This window comes from Pezoporus flaviventris, unplaced genomic scaffold, assembly GCF_033815535.1.
Source record: "Pezoporus flaviventris isolate CSIRO_AGI_PZ_B2104156 unplaced genomic scaffold, CSIRO_AGI_Pfla_v1 ptg000031l, whole genome shotgun sequence".
Classification (NCBI taxonomy): Eukaryota; Metazoa; Chordata; class Aves; order Psittaciformes; family Psittacidae; genus Pezoporus; species Pezoporus flaviventris.
The window spans coordinates 19,985,328-20,002,359 of record NW_026892579.1 but is presented as its reverse complement, the minus strand read 5'-3'; the positions used below and the strand labels follow the sequence as shown (position 1 = coordinate 20,002,359).

The following is a 17,032-nucleotide window of genomic DNA, read 5'->3' as shown; positions in this document are numbered from 1 at the left end:
TCAGGCAACTTGTTCACTCACTCCCAGTGAGTGGTGTCGGGCTGACAACAATCAAGGCCCCCCCCACCGGGGCTCTCCCCTTCCGCGCTCCCAGAGGAAAGGGGAGCAGGATCGAAAGGGTGCAACTCCCACAGGTTGAGACAAGAACAGTCCAGCAACCAATGTACAACACAAATCACCACCGCTACCGCCAACGACAACAATGATAAGGGAAAATAACAAGGGAAGAGAATACGATACCACCGGCCAAGAAACGAGTCCCACCCGGAAGCCCGTGTCCTTCTGGGAAACTCCCAGTTACCCCCTACCCCCGGCATGACATGCTGTGCTATGGAATACCTCCTTGGCTAGCCTGGGTCAGGCGCCCCGTCTCTGCTTCCTCACAGCTTCCCCTGCTCCCTGGCAGAGCATGAGCCTCACAGAGTCCTTGGTCAGGGTAAACATCACTTAGCAACAACCGAAAACATCGGTTTCACCAACATTGTTCCCAGGCTGGAAGTCAAAACACAGCACTGCACCAGCTACCACAAAGGAAAAACATGACTGCTACTGCTGAACCCAGGACATTATCAAACCTTCGGGTAAAACTAAATAATTTCCGCAGTGGTGTTGATATTCCATATAGAGGTATTCACAAATATCAGGCACTCTGGTATGTTACACTTGAATCCAAAGGGAGAAGTTACCCCGCTGTACAAATAAAAGCTGTAATCACTGTTCACAAAAAGCTCTCTGTTTGCAGCTTTAAAGATAGGTTTTTTTCTGATGTACTGCCTTCAGAAGAGAAGAAAATTCAGTATTCTAAGACGTAATTACATGAACCTGCAGTGAAGTAAGAAACACCACAAATTACAGAATTGGCTGATCCTGAGAATTTGCTGACAACAAAATTTATTATTTCCACTAACTCAAACCAAGCCATTGCCAAATAAAAGTCTAATTCTAAAGTTAGAACTTCACATACGCCAGATTTTCCCTTTCCCACTGAAACTATAATTTTCCTGCATCAGTTTATTTGTATTATCATTTTCCCTCTTCACTGATAAGATTGTGCAAAATCTGTATAGATGCTCACTCTATGCAAGTACAACATTGGCATTAATATAGCGGATGTTGCTACAAGTCAGATTTGACAAGCAATTAAATCCTAAATAAATAAATAAAGCTATCAATCAAGAACACAACTTCCTTTCCTAGAAAAAAAAAAAAACAAATAAAAAAACCCATAAAGTTAATTCAAATTGTAAGTTGGCATAGCAACATTTTTGACATAGGTCACAAATGCCCAAACTACCTGATTTTACTACATCCTACGGTCCACTATGAAAACTCACAGCAGACTAACTGCCAACCTGGAAAGATCAACTTTCCACTAGCCCCTTTTCTCTGTCCCCAGCCAGTATGTGTCCCAGCAGTACAGGTCAGGTTTTTCCTGTGCATGGAAATACTCTCCCATAAATAACCCCTCCTTCATTCACAAAACTGTCCCTAGTTTTAGCACCTTCCCTCCTCAGAGCTAATTCCCAACTTTTCCCTTTCAACTATTCTGAAGTTTTCCCCTTTCGTTATAGCAGAGATTTAACAGTGTCTGTATAATCCATGCTAATGCTGACGGAGCTCCCTGCAACACTTACGAAGCTGTCCAGAGTCCTGCCTTCCTGCTGCAGACACAAAGCAGAGCTGGAGGAATCACACAGGCAAACAGCCACTGTCCCAGGATAGCACTGTGGGGGCTGCACTGCACACACACCTTGACACAGTCAGATCAGTGAACGTAGATTAATTAGGGTCGTTAATTTAGTTTTCTGAGCTTTCTTAAAATTTTACAAAAGGGAAAGAAGGAAAGCTAGTCTCAGTTTAGAAGCATATGAGGAACAGGAAGGGGAGACATACAGCCTGGCAGCTGCAAGAGCAGAAGAAAAAAGGAAGAGAGAAACAATTTAGGTGGAACATTAAATCTAGATTTAGCCAAGTTAAGTCAATGCTGATGAAGGAGTTGATGTTACATACAGACTAAAATCCTTTTTCTTGAGAAAAGAAAGTACAGTAGGCATGGAGTCACAGAGAACAGCTCAATGAGAAAAGAAGCCTTTGAGCAGATGACCTCATTCAAAGAGGAGATGCAACAACTGAAAGTAAGACAGCTGCAGACAAAGTACTATAAATCCTCTGCAAATAAAGTCAGTTAGAATGGACTTCAGACATAGGAGAACACACCATCGGTAAAGAAATAATGCCACACTTGATAATTACTACATTACTGAATAGCAGCCCAATCAAGACCAAGGCACCAGTGTGGCTCTCCACACACATTCAAACACATCACTCTGAAGAGATTCCAGAAAGCAAAATAGATACAGTGAAGGTGAACTGGAAAGTGTTTTGGCAGGTCAGTGGCAGAACTGGAAAAGTGAACTAGAAGGCATCTCCCAGCCAAAAAAAATCACCTCCCTGCAAAAACAGGCAATGTGTTGAAGCATTGCTTTCTGAAGTTTTATCACACTTCATCTTAAAAGCGATAGTGTTTTTTAGCAATATGATTCCTACTAGAAGGCTCTGCAGGAACCACACTGCTCTGATATCAGAGAGCTTCCAATCCCCAGCTGGAACTTTTTCATAATTAACTCTATCTGTATGTTCTCTCCAATTTCTCCTGAAGGCAAACAATGAACATTACAGTTATCTGGCAGCCACTACTACACTATGTTCTTGAAATATTTGCCAAATTAGACTTGAGAGGTAATTGGCGATATAAGAAACTCACCTGGACAACTGCATTAATTCAATGATCCTATGGGTAAAGGACAGCTGCAGAGGTGCTAAAAGTGCAGAACTGTTATGTAGAAAGGGCAAAAACAGGCTCCTCGGATTTCTTCTTGCAGTAGCCAGTGAAAGTTTCATCAGTTTCAGAAAAACAAGAGTTTTCAATAAAATATCTCAACTCAGGCAAAAGTTTGTATTTCTTAATCATTATCACATACCTGAAAAACTAGAGGCCTTAATAAACGACATGCAGCCACTTCTGTCTGAAAAACAACTGAACAGCAGTTTGCAGAAATAATATGCAAACAGCTGAAAAAAAGGAAGTAGAGAATAGCAACAGACAGATATTTCAGGTATGACTACAATAAAGCTTACATTTGGTAATGATGTTAGATTAAAAATGCACTAAAACATTAATTACCTGATTGCTTTTCCTAGACCCCTCTTTACGTCCCTTTTTCAGATGATTCTTCACATTATCAGTATTAATTCCAACTGTTCAAACCTTTGCTGGATTCCTTTTTCATTTTCCCAGTTAAAAAAAACAAACAAACAAACAACTCACCAACTTCTGGAGGAAGTTTAAAATGTGGAAAAAAAAATAGTGTAAAAAATATGTAGAAACACTTCAGTGGTGTCCTCTGTAGGCCATGCAATTGTTTCCATCACAAGATAACAACTTAATGAGGAAACACATTTTATTGCTCAACCATATTGCTTTGTGAGAGACACAGGATGGCTGGGAAGCCAGTCAAGTGTAGTTACCTCAACAACAATTCTATATTAAAATAAAACACTTTTGGAGGTTTCAGAAAAATCAGTCTCCTCAGGGGAAAGAAAACTGTGCTTATTTTAAAACCCAGCTTCTAACTGCTACTGATATAATGATGCTGCCTATCAGCACCAGCTGAAAAAACCCAGGTGCAGCACTGGAAACATGGATGTCCAGTCGACACACATGCCTGCAGTCTTTTGCCTGAAAAACCATCTTCACTGAGACACTGTACAATTCTGCTTTCTTCAGGAAAGCCAGCAAAATCAGGGCCCACAGGAGCACTCTTCATTCCTGCCCCTGGGACTATGGACAATACCTTAACATCAGAATCCCATCAGTGTTGTGAAGTAAGGAAAAATTTGAAGGCTTAAAAGGTATAATGGTAATGCTGCACACCAAGCAAACACAGAGGGTAAATGGGCATGGTCAATCCAACAGCTCACATCTGAGAAAATCTAATGGTCCTCCTTTTGGCATTTATTTGACTGAAATTCTAAAATTCTGCAGCAATTTTATTCCCTGGAACAACACCTTCTACCTTTCCAGTCAGATCTCCTCTTCTTCCTCAAACATTCCTATACATGTAAGTATCACTTATTATGCCTACTAGTTATACAAATTATTTGTTTATAGCTTAAAGCGAATATTCAGAGAAACCAGCAGAAGAATTCCTTGTTCCGTTTTGATGCTACAGCATTCAAAATAAGCAACCAACAGCAATGTCCTATGGTTTCCACACACAAATGGAAATATCCTGAACAAATTCACAAATTAATCTTCCTTGATCTCAAGAAATACACTCCCAATTTGATTTAGCCTTACCAATTTAAAAAGTATTGCAAGTAAAATTAGCAGCCTAAACCATGTTTATGCAGCCTGTCATGGAGAAATACAATAGAAACAACTAATGCTAATGAATTTAAACCAGTCCAAGATCTTAGAATTCAGTAAATCAAGTTCTGAGGTTTAAGTAGTTCTTGTCTGCAATCTGCCCAACAGGCTTTTTTAAGTTTTGTTTTTTTCACTCTTGGCTTGTTATAGGATTCCTGCCTGCTAAAATGGATGCTGTCATTTAAAAGACATTATAGGAGTTGAGTACTTACAGTTCCCAAGTGAACCCAAGAGTCTTTGTAAGTTTATGAGAAACAAACTGTACACCTCTAAGTGGTAAACTGCAACAGTCTGACATACGATTATAAAATTATTCTCAATGGATCATCACCATCACATTCAGGCTATCTGGCTTTCAAAAAAGCAGTGTTACAGGAAACAAAATGAATATAATAGATATGTCATGTATGTCTTATAGTAAGACTTCAACAGATGTGGCATTGCTGTCCCTCCAGCAAACTGATCAGTAAATCTAACTCCTAAATGTAATCAGCAAGAACACTGCATGCTGTAGTTTAGGAACCCCACGTCCATTTTGCCAGTATGAATGCAGAATTGTTTTTCCCTAAATCCCCAAACCTAGACCTAGAGGCAACGTTCTGAAACCAGCAGCAGATCTGTTTAGATGAGGTTAAAAGAGTACTATAGAGCAGTAGTGAACTTCTGGAGTTTGCTGTTACAAGAGATTGTGTAGGCAGACAACACAGGTCAAAAAGTGTTTATTCAAACATACGATCAAAAGATGCATTAACAGACAGTAAAGGAAGTAAGCAGGGCTGTACCCCCTAACATCCTTAATACAGTAGCTACAAAGCTGAGCAGTACAAGGAAGTGCTGAAGCTCACATGCTGCTCTAAAGAACACCTCTGGTTGTTGGAGGGAGGATACTGGGCTAGATGGCACTCTGCTCTGGGCCAGCATGGCATTTTTTACATTCCTATCGTCCTATAAAAGCAGAATAAACTACCTGGCAATGCAGCTGGTTTAGACTATACATTTTAAATTAGTTTCAGATAGTTTCGCTGCATTTAATTAACAATTTTTTCCCACCCAACTTGACATTTTTCTCCTTGCCGATCCTGAGATTCACGAAAGAGCAATCTGAGAGATAAGAACAACCAAAATTGTGTTTACCTTAATTACAGTGTTTCATAAATAAGTATGAAGAATAATATGGAAAAAAATATACAAGCATGAGTTGTATTTTTCATTCTACAAACAAAATACTAATTAAGAAGCATATTAAATATGATAGGAGATCTTAACAGCATATTTATGATTTTTTTTTCTAAAAAATCAGAACATAAGAAGTAGCTAAGCAATAGCACTTACAGCGAATTTCTTATTTTTACATTGCCAAATAGTATGCATATAGCATTTACCACTTCTAATGCAGGGTACCACAGCAGGACCTTGCCAGATGAGTAGTGACACACCAGCATCTGTCATGCTCCACAAGAAAAAAGGCAGGCTGTTAGTCAAGATTATTAACAAATGGCTAGTGATTCACGACTGCAAATCCGCTTTTTAAAGCGTTACTGACTTCAATGCTATATTTCAAAAGATGAGCAAAAAAGGCAACAAGCTCAGCTAGGATGGTAACATGAGCAAAATTTTTGAGCAAAAATACACAAAACTTTATTTGGTAGACAAAAGGCTTATTCCAGCATTTTTCTCTATTTCAGTCAGCACTTCTAAGACTATTTAAAATTCAAAATATTAGGTACCAAGAAATATGACACCTCTGAAGAGTTAAAAAGATCTATCAGATCTGTGTTTGTTTGGTGATTTTATAAGAGATGAATTACTCTAGAGTCATACACAGAATGAAAGTCACTCCTGGGACAAATAACATTCTGGAAAACATCAGTAACAGCTTCATAAGCAGCTCACTATATATGGACTATAATAAAAGCATTGGGGCTCAAAACATCCAGGTTTTCAGCCACAAACTCAATTTTCTAGCTCATTCTGTCCCTCCAAAGCTAATAAAATGAACAATTCCTGGAAGTCATGTTTCAACTCTCAAATGATAAGAAGCAAATTCTTACACAGGAGAAGGCTTCTGAACAAACTGTAAATCATTCAGAGAGACTCTAGATGCATATGAGGAATAAAAAGCTATCAGTGACTATTTGACAAGATTTGCTGAGCAATATAAAGAGAAAAGTGTAATTTTCCTCTAACTGTACTGTCACATATTATTTCCTGAGATCAAGTCATGGTCAAATTGTCATGTAACTGTATTTGCAATTTTCTCCATACATTTTTACAACTCTCTCACTTCAGCAGTATTTACCATTATCACTCCCAGCAGTCAAGGTTGTTTGCATAAGGTGTTATTTGCCAAGAACCTGTTACTTGAAAGGAAGACCCCTTCTGTCTGCACAGCATATTTGTAGGTGGAGAAAGGAGCCTTGCTGAGAGAAAAGTGGAGGGAACCAACATAATCACATACACATCATCTAAATAAGAACACAGCAGAAAACGTGTGGGGCACTCAACTACACTCGTAACATACTTTTTTTTGTAAGTGACAAGAAATGACAGCATATCATTTCAACTAATTTGTTGTAGAAGGATTGCTCATAAAGCTCCTACAAGGACACACCTAAGTGTTTCTAGCCCTGTTTAACAGCTGAAGGAGTAAGATAGATACAAATCAATACAACACTTAAAGGCTACCCTCAGGAAGATCAGAGGAACAGGGCTCTGCTAGGAGAAACACCAAGAGCTAAACTATAAATAGCAAGTCTGGACACATCAAAGCATGTCTTAACTTCACTATGCCTTAAAAGCTACTGAACATTCTTAAGCAACAGTCTAACATACAGAGAACACCCAGAGCAAAACTGTTCATAATTCACTGCTGAAAAAAGGTTTATGGAGAGAGGCTCCACACAGTGTGCTCTTAGTTTGGTCCTATTCCATAGCTCAGCCACTCTCTCAGAAACTGGAGCAAGAGAGATGCTGCTTTCATTCACAGATGACATAAAGGTGGCAAGGGCCATCAGTATGCTACATGTTGGAAAACAAAAGGGCCATGGCCAACAGCGATAAAGGTTCAGAACAAAAGTAGGATATAATTTGACAAAGGACAACTGCACAAAACCAGAGAGGAAGGCTGCTTATCAGACTGCAATCTACTGGAAATGATCCTATGGTCAACACAGATCACAGAATTATGGAACAGTTAGGTTTGGAAAGGACCTTAAGATCATCTAGTTCCAACCCCCCTGCCATGGGCAGGAACACCTTATGCTAAATCATACCAACCAAGGCCTCGTCCAACCTGGCCTTGAACACTGCCAGGCATGGAGCATTCACAACTTCCCTGGGCAACCCATTCCAGTACCTCACCACCCTAACAGGAAAGAACTTCTTCCTTATATCCAATCTAAACTTCCCCTGTTTAAGTTTTAACCCATTACCCCTTGTCCTATCACTACAGTCTCTAATGAAGAGTCCCTCCCCACCATCCCTGTAGGCCCCCTTGAGATACTGGAAGGCTGCTATGAGGTCTCCACACAGCCTTCTCTTCTCCAGGCTGAACAGCTCCAACTTCCTCAGCCTGTCTTCATACGGGAGGTGCTCCAGTCCCCTGATCATCCTTGTGGCCCTTCTCTGGACTTGTTCCAACAGTTCCATGTCCTTTTTATGTTGAGGACATCAGAACTGCACACAATATTCCAGGTGAGGTCTCACAAGAGCAGAGTAGAGGGGCAGGATCACCTCCTTTCACCTGCTGGTCACGCTCCTTTTGATGCAGCCCAAGATACAGTTGGCTTTCTGGGCTGCAAGCACACACTGAAGCCGGCTCATGTCCATTTTCTCATCAACCAACACCCCCAAGTCCTTCTCCGCAGGGCTGCTCTGAATCTCTTCTCTGCCCAACCTGTAGCTGTGCCTGGGATTGCTCCATCCCAGGTGTAGGACCTTGCACTTGGCATGGTTAAACTTCATAAGGTTGGTATCAGCCCACCTCACAAGTGTGTCGAGGTCCCTCTGGATGGCATTCCTTCCCTCCAGCGTATCAACCGAACCACGCAGCTTGGTGTCATCGGCAAACTTGCTGAGGATGCACTCAATCCCACTGTCCATGTCAGTGACAAGGGTGTTGAACAAGACCGGTCCCAACATCAATCCCTGAGGGACACCACTCGTTACTGGTCTCCAGCTGGACATTGAGCCATTGACCACAACTCTTTGTGTGTGCATCCATCCAGCCAGTTCTTTATCCACCGAGTGGTCCATCCATCAAACTTGATGTCTCTCCAGTTTAGAGACAAGGATGTCATGTGGGACAGTGTCGAATGCTTTGCACAAGTCCAGGTAGATGACATCAACTGCTCTACCCCTGTCCATCAGTTCCGTAGCCCCATCATAGAAGGCCACCAAATTGGTCAGGCAGGATTCCCCCTTAGTGAAGCCATGCTGGCTGTCACCAAGCACCTTGTTGTTTTTCATGTGCCTTAGCATGCCTTCCAGGAGAACCTGCTCCAAGATTTTGCCAGGCACAGAGGTGAGACTGACTGCTCTGTAATTCCCTGGGTCATCCATTTTCCCCTTCTTGAAAACGGGGGCTGTATTTCCCTTTTTCCAGTCATCAGGAACTTCACCTGAACTGCCATGATTTTTCAAATATCATGATCAGTGGCTTAGCAACTTCATTTTGCCAGCTCCTTCAGGACCTGCAGATGGATTCATCAGATCCCATGGACTTGTGTGCAAGTTCAGGTTTTTAAGATGGTCTCAAACCAGATCCTCTCCTACAGTGGGCCCAAGGTCTTCATTCTCACAGTCCCTGCATCTGCCTTCCAAGACTTGGGTGGTTTGGTCAGAGCATTTGCCAGTGAAAACTGAGGCAAAGAAGTCATTAAGAACCTCAGCCTTCTCCAAATACAGGGTAGCCAGTTCTCCTGATAGCTTCCGGATAGGACCCACGTCGTCCCTAGTCTGTCTTTTATTTGCAATGTACCTACAGAATCGTGAGACAGGTTAGTTTTACTCTACTGATGATGTGCTGTTGCAATAGTAATCCTGCTCACTATGAGAGAAACCGCAGGCTCAGACCCCTGGTGCGTGCGCTTGGCTGAGGAGCCACTGGTGTGAGGCTACCATCTGCAGGCTTATGACTGAACGCCTCTAAGAACCCGCCTAGACGCTTGTGCTATTGTGTCACTGGTCACTTGTGTTTGACCCAGGAGATGGCAGTCTTGTTCAGAATGCATGGGTAAAGCTCTTTCCGAATCTTCGTTAGCGAAGACAGGCCTTCCTCATAGGAGAAGAAAAACTCCTATCTTCAAACCCGGACTGATGGAGCTCGTCTAGCCTTGTATGGTCTTCCATCAAAGAGAAGGACACTTACAAAACCTATGACCCGTGGACCTTGCTGTTACCGTCCTAGCTAACTAGTTTGTGCCAGTTAAACCTCAGGTTTAAAGGGTGGGGCCAGTTCTGCGCAAGCTGAGGTTCACCTAAAAAATCCACTGCACAGGCTGGAAGGGCTTACTCTCACTTGTCTATATGGATGGGCAAGGGTCTAAATGGTAGGTGACAAGGTGCATGGGAAGCTGCAGATCCAACGCTGCATGTGGGTGGACCAGAGCATGGGTAGCTCTAGTTAGCTCAGGAGTTGACAGTCATGGTCAGACACTTCCGGATTGCCTAAGCAGCCTTTTTTTCCAACCAGATTTGGATATCCCACTTGCCCTTGGTCATTGTGCCTGTAGTAAGCATATTTAAAGCCCTTCCCAAATCTTCGCTTGCAAAGCCAAGCCAAGTCACCTACAGAATCCCTTCCTGTTATCTTTCACATCCCCAGCCAAGTTTAATGCTAACTGGGCCTTAGCCTTCCTAACCTGGTCCCCAGCTTCCCAGACAACACCCCTGTATTCTTCCCAGGCTGCCTGTCCTTGCTTCCACTTTTTATAAGCCTCTTTTTAACTTTGAATTTTTCTCAGGTGCTCCTTATCCATCCAAGGAGGTCTCCTGGCCCTCCTGCTGCACTTCCTTCTAGTTGGGATGCAACACTCCTGAGCTTGTAGCAGGTGATCCTTGAATATCAAGGAAGAGTCTTGGGCCCCCCTGCCCTCTAGGGCTATATCCCATGGAACCTTACTAAGCAGGTTCCTGAAGAGGCCAAAGTCTGCTCTCTTGAAATCCAGGGCAGTGAGCTTGCTGCATGCTCTTCTCACTGTCCTGATGATCTCAAACTCGGTAATTACAGCCAGCAATGAACCATGAACATTTACCCTACTTAAACATTTGTTTCCTTTGCATTGTTAATGTTCAGAATAATACTGAATATAAGGACAGTGATAAATATGCCAGTGATTTACTGGAGGAAAGAGAGTTCTGTTGCTCACTGAAGCACAGTATTGCTCATAGGACATAATTCCTAGTTTAAGGGAAAAAAACATTTCTGCATCTGAGGAAGAGAAATAAGCATTATGCTAATTATGAATAATTGCAAAATTGCTCTGAGTAAAGAATAAAGAGAGGTTTGGAGTAAGACCGTGAATTTCTGCTGACATGGTACAAGTCCTGAAAAGAAAGGTCACATATAAAAGATACTATGCTCCCCTCAAGAGAAACATTCAAGTGCATCTCAAGGAATTTGAATCAAAGGGCTCCTTCAAAAAGGGGGTGCCTGAACGTGAATTACTGTGCAATGCCAGTTAGGCTCTCTCTAGCAGAGGCAGTTTGCCAGCAGAGAATTTCACAAAGCCCAAGACCAAAAATGCTACCATGGAACTTATCTCAGAGAAAGATTTATGCTTGTGGAAGAAGACTAAGTAGAGATTGTCTTTCATTTCTTCATCCACGTTTTACAAACGTGTGATTATGCTATTATTTTTACATATTACAAATAAATGCCTTTATTTCTAGTTTACCTTAATCTGTCTTAACCTATGGCCAAGCTTCCCACCACAGACTCCATAGCGTCCAGAGTTAGGAAAGGTGCTTCCCCTCCCATTGCACTGATCAGATTCTGTCACTGCACGAATCAGACAGGACCCAAGTGTAGCCAGTGATTTGCAACAGCTGAATAGGCTCTCTGACCTGCAACAGGATACTGGAGTGCATGCCTATCCTTTGCAAATGTTGGGGTATAGATCAAAAGCAGACCTCCTGCTGACTACTTCCTACACAGGGGGTATCCTTGCTCTCTCCCCACTCCTGTGGAGCAAACCATGTGCTCTGGAACCTTTCTGTTATTTCAAAGGCAGGTGTGTGTGCAGAAACAAGCAAGGTAAGTATTACAATTATTATCGGAATGTGGACATCTAAAACATTTGGAACTTGAACTGTTCAAGAAATCAGACATTTTGCTCAGAATTTTATCAGAAATAATATTTGAGATCTAAATGCAAATACACTGCATTAAATAAGTTGTACTGGTTTTCATATTTTTGTTTCTGCTGTGTTTACCTTCCTGTTCAATACAGAAAGACTTCAGTTTCTTTGCACACATCCAGGCAGTACTTCAAGCCAACTGATAAATGAGTTAGTGGAAACAGACTGAAGTGCTAATGTCCTTTCTACTGTTCTTTACTAAAAATATAGAAATGGGAAAACAATACTAAATCAATAGTTACTTTGGTTTCTGAACCTTAAAAAGAACTCTTTGTTCTTTCTCTTCTGTTATTGCATTTGTCCAGGGACTGGGTAGGGAAGATGTCCATTACCATCAGAGGAGAATTAAAACCTCAGTTGCACCTTCTGCTCACTGTAAAGTCCCAAAGATAAATACAATGTAATCTTCAGAAATAAGTGATTTGTAACAAGTCTGTCTGGGGAAATGGAAAGAAATGAATGTAACCTCATGGTAAAATTACGCTGCTGAGAACTCCATTCAAGAAAAGCATTTGTGAGTGCTAGGTAAGTGACCAAGTAGGTATGAATTTTATCTCAATAAAAAGTCATTTTATCTGAACGTATGTTAAGGTAATTAAATTTTCTCAGTGATAAAGAATCAAAACTTGAAAAGCAAAACTGTAAGTTATGCTTCTGTAAAACCTAAGAGTGGTAAGGGAAGTATCTTGTATTTTAGAGCAGGTAGTGGTTCTTGCGGTATCTCCCATTCTAAGAGTACACAGTTTAAATTATAATACTTTTAAGATGTAGTTTGGATCAAATAACAATTTAGATCACAGATGTTTTCCAATGCCACCTTCTGAGACTACTACATTAATAAAGGTATTTTTTTCTCTTACATTAATAACATTAATAATGTAGTATGACCTTTTCTCTAAATATTGCAATTTTGAATTCTCTCCGTATGTCAGAGTTCATTTCAGCTATTCAATATTGGATCTGTTTGAAAAATAAAAAGGATGCACTTGGCCACATTCAGGATAAAGACTATGATGAATTATACACTCTTGTAAGGTGTGTATTTCTTCAGAAAAATATTTAAATTCATAAGCACATGTCTGCTTGTCTGTGTGAAACAACATTTTTGTTGTACTTTTACGAGGTCTTGGGCTATAAATTAGTTGTGTTCTAAGTCTGGAGGGAATGTCTCCTAAATTTTAAATACAGTTGTACCTATTTAAATCTGTCATCCAGTTTCCAAGAGTTTAAAGGAAAACCAACAAAACCAAGCCACTATTTGAGTATGACCTATGCAAAACCAATACTTTCTCTTTGCACTGCAGAAACAAAAGAGAAAATTATGCGAAAATCATATTCCGTCACCTGCAAACACTGGAGCCACTGCTTAATCAATTTTCTCTCATCTTTGCTCTCCAACAAATAAAGGCTTTAACATGTTAGGCAGTGTGTGTTTTTCATAACGCAGACTTTGCTGAAATCAAGTGTTTCCTTTATGAGGCCTCCAGCAGACTTAGACACACCCAAGAAAATCAGAACACATCCAATAAAATCACTTATATGGCATTGTACTCAGCCACCTTCCTCACCTCTTTCCCCTTCTCTTAGGGTCTCATTTCTTTCTGAAATAATACCACCACTGTCCATGTATACAGACATGATCTTTCCGCTAATTTATTGTGACCCATGAGACAACCCCTGTAGTACTGAAAATACCTTGGCTTAAGCACACAAATTCCAGTCCTGTAAACAGCAATTTCTCTTACAAAACAAAGCACAATTTTAAGGCAAAAAAGGTCAAGAACGAAGATGGAACAGACAGGTACAATTTGCTAAACTAGTAACTACCCACTTCTACCCTCTTGTTTTCAGCTGTACTAAAGAGGTCCAAATTCTTTACTGTGGGAGTGCAGAGAGTTTTCCCATAAACAACTTCACAGCTGAGATCAGATTTTCACAAAAAAAAACAAAGAAATTGAAGGTGAAGAGGGAGATCTGGCTAAACTCATGCATCATGCACAAGTCAGCCCATACTCCTTATCTCTCCCCAATTTTGCCTCCTCCTTGAATTACATCACCTGGAGCTACAGCTGCAGAGTGGCATGCTCTGAGACTGTATGGAACTCACTGACCCTCCATGGGATTTACACCACTATCCTTCCAGCTTCTCCCAACAGAGCTGGAAATATTATTAGGCTTTAAAAGTGTTCAAAGAAGGAGATGGAACTGTTGGAGCAAGTCCAGAGGACGGCCACGAGGATGATCAGGGGGCTGTAGAGCACCTCCCATATGAAGACAGGGTGAGAAATTTGGGGCTGTTCAGCCTGGAGAAGAGAAGGCTGTGTGGAGACTTCAGAGCAGCCTTCCAGTATCTGAAGGGGGCCTATAAGAATGCTGGAGAGGGACTCTTCATCAGGGACTGTAGTGACAGAACAAGGGTAATGAATTCAAATTTAAACAGGGGAGATTTAGGTTAGATACAAGGAAGAAGTTCTTTCCTGTGAGGGTGGTGAGGCACTGGAATGGGTTGCCCAAAGAAGTGACAAATGCTCCATCCCTGTTAGTGTTCTAGGCCAGGCTGGACGAGGACTTAAGCAGCCTGGTCTAGTGGGAGGTTTGCCTGCCCATGGCAGGGGGGTTGGAACCAGAAGATCTTATGCTCCTTTCCAACCCAAACTATTCTATGGTTTTATAAGTTAAGACAGCAGGAAAAAAAAAAAAACAAACCATAAATGGAAAAGGACATTACTCTCACATGTAACAGAAACAACTTCTATTTGTGTCATATACATACACATATAACCCAAGTGTGCCACTACAAACAACATAACTCTTTGGTTTGTGTTTTATTATTATGATGCAAATATTTAACAACTAGATTCTCTTTGGCTGTAATAGAAACCAAATAATATTCAACCAGCATTGTGTTTAAAAAATAAAAAAAAATTAAAAAATATGCTATTTCAAAGAGATACATCTCAAATGCAAAGATCAGAACCTGAGGTCAGAAAAGGCTGTACTTACTCCTTATTCCTGCTTTTAATGCATGGCTGGTAAAGGACTTTGACAGCATTCCAGGTTCCTGCTGGTCCAGAGCTAGGCATGAAAATATCTCCAAAAGGTATAAAAACATCATGGGAGGAGGAACTTCCTGAAGACTCCACCAGCAAAGTGTCAGAATTTAAAAGCCATATCTATAAATGAAGAAATTATTTATTATACTGTTCCTTTACTCTGATGCTAAATCAGCTGATACAAAAGCCGCATTCTTACTATGTTTCTAACTAAGTGTTAATAGACATAAATTGACATTTTATTATTCAGCACAGTCTGCACAGCCTCTCAAAGAGAAAAGTGGGTTAATACAATAAACTGAAGCCTGATTAATCACAGTCACTCTTAAGATCATTATTTCTGTGAAGCTGCCTCTTTCTGTGACTGTAGCACATTCCCTTTGGTGGTAACAGAAGAAACAGTCCTGAGTCATCTGTTTCAGTATCAAACAGATTATTTCTCTAATTTCATAGTGTTTTTTTATGAATTAGTTGAGCATATGGTGTTCAACAACTGAGGGCTAAACACAGGGAACCGAAAGACAGCCCACTGGAACTACCAAAAATTAAGGATTTTTAGAAAAAACACGACAGTAATGACTGGATGGAGCTAAAACATTCAAGGAAAAAGTCTAATTTTTATATTTGACTATGGGACTGGCATTCTTCAGCACTACTTGCTCACTGCAATTCACTGGGTATTCACAGAGGAGTGTTTTGAGAAATCTGACCATTTTGCACCACATTATGGAACTTTTTTAATCTTTCGCGATCGTGCATAATGTGGTGCATTTAATCTCTGTGCAAGTGTTTCAACTTGTGATTCAGGACTTTCATGATAAGCACTGTATAAAAAAAAAGTCAGGCTTTTCCTTTATTCTCAACCTGAAGTAGTGATCTGACTTACCAGTGGAAATAAATTTATACAAGTCCTGAGCCTGTGTGAGATGTTTAGATATGAAATATTTATCATAGAAAACAGGATTTATGCAGTGCTGCTCACTAGAGAATAATCTGTTGCTTCTCATGACCTAATCAGCTTCAAGTAAAACAACTTACATGATGTTAGGTAGCAGACATATTATATCCCCTGTAGGACACATAGTATATGTTGTAATTGAATGTGACAGTCACAATTTATCAGAGCCCAAGGCTCAGAACTTTACAGTGGAAGGTTCATAAAGGAGGAATGAGATATATTGATAAAGATGTCTTGGGAGGGATGGGAGGAGGAGAATCACTTGAGCACACGCACATAAATGATGACAAGCAACTGCACTTGGCTTAGCAAGTGGCTGTTCATCAGTTTTGCTCCAGTAACTCACTGTACACATTCATAGCCTAAACTGCAAAATACCTCATTAGCTAGGACCATTACAGATGGTACTTTAAGCCAAGTGTTGAAGATGTGTCAGAGAAAATGGGGAAAAAAGAGAAGTGTCCTATACACAGAGGGAACTGCTAATATGCTTACCTTTAACTAGAGTTCCTTCCTTTTGAAATTATCAAAACTTCCCTGTAAAGGAGCCTCCTGGGATGCTTTTCAGAAGAGAAATATCCTTCAAACTATTTTAGGGAACAAAGTAGCAATGGCTGTCTGCTGCATTCAGAATCCTTCTGCAACTTGCTTTACAGACGCAACCAAACCATTTATTTTGCAACATGGCCTATTAGAAAAGTACTTCCTTCTACCACAAGTGGCATCTGATACATGGCATCTGACAGTAACATTCTACCACTCGTTCAGAGTATGTCTTTGTCTCAACAGCAATGCAAGAGATCTGCATTAATAATTTAGCAAACAATACAGAGAAAGTAAATGCATCTCTGCGGGCAGAAGGACATTTGGCCATTAGAAAATCAACATCTGAACTACATTTGATTCTTCAGGCAGTAATTTCCTTTTCCTCATGCATGAATTATTTTTGATCTTGCTTTTGTCTGAACAATCACTCACTAAGACTGTGTGTTGACTCAAAGCACTTTATAAATGTTATTCCTGGCTAACACAGTTTCAATTTTTGAACTGTGCTTTCAACTGTTACCTACAATGTACAATCTTTCCTTCCTCTCTACCATTTTGTACAGCAAAGCCTGAAGAACCAAATTCCTTTGATATTATCTCCAGTATGAAAAGAACCTTTACAGAAAGATAAATATATAAAGTTTAGAATTCATTCACAGTGCAGATTAATGACCTTTTTTGAAATGA

At 40.5% G+C, this 17,032-nt stretch overlaps 1 protein-coding gene across 7 annotated transcripts in view; it reads right to left on the bottom strand.

Moving 5' to 3' along the window:
• Positions 1-17,032, bottom strand: part of UBE3D (ubiquitin protein ligase E3D) — an 89,515-nt gene that overhangs the window by 53,414 nt on the left and 19,069 nt on the right. For all 7 annotated transcript variants that reach the window (XM_061460404.1, XM_061460410.1, XM_061460407.1 and 4 more), the window contains exon 8: positions 14,792-14,961. In XM_061460404.1, coding sequence (XP_061316388.1) covers positions 14,792-14,961 — 170 coding nt within the window. The remainder of the gene's footprint in view (positions 1-14,791; positions 14,962-17,032) is intronic.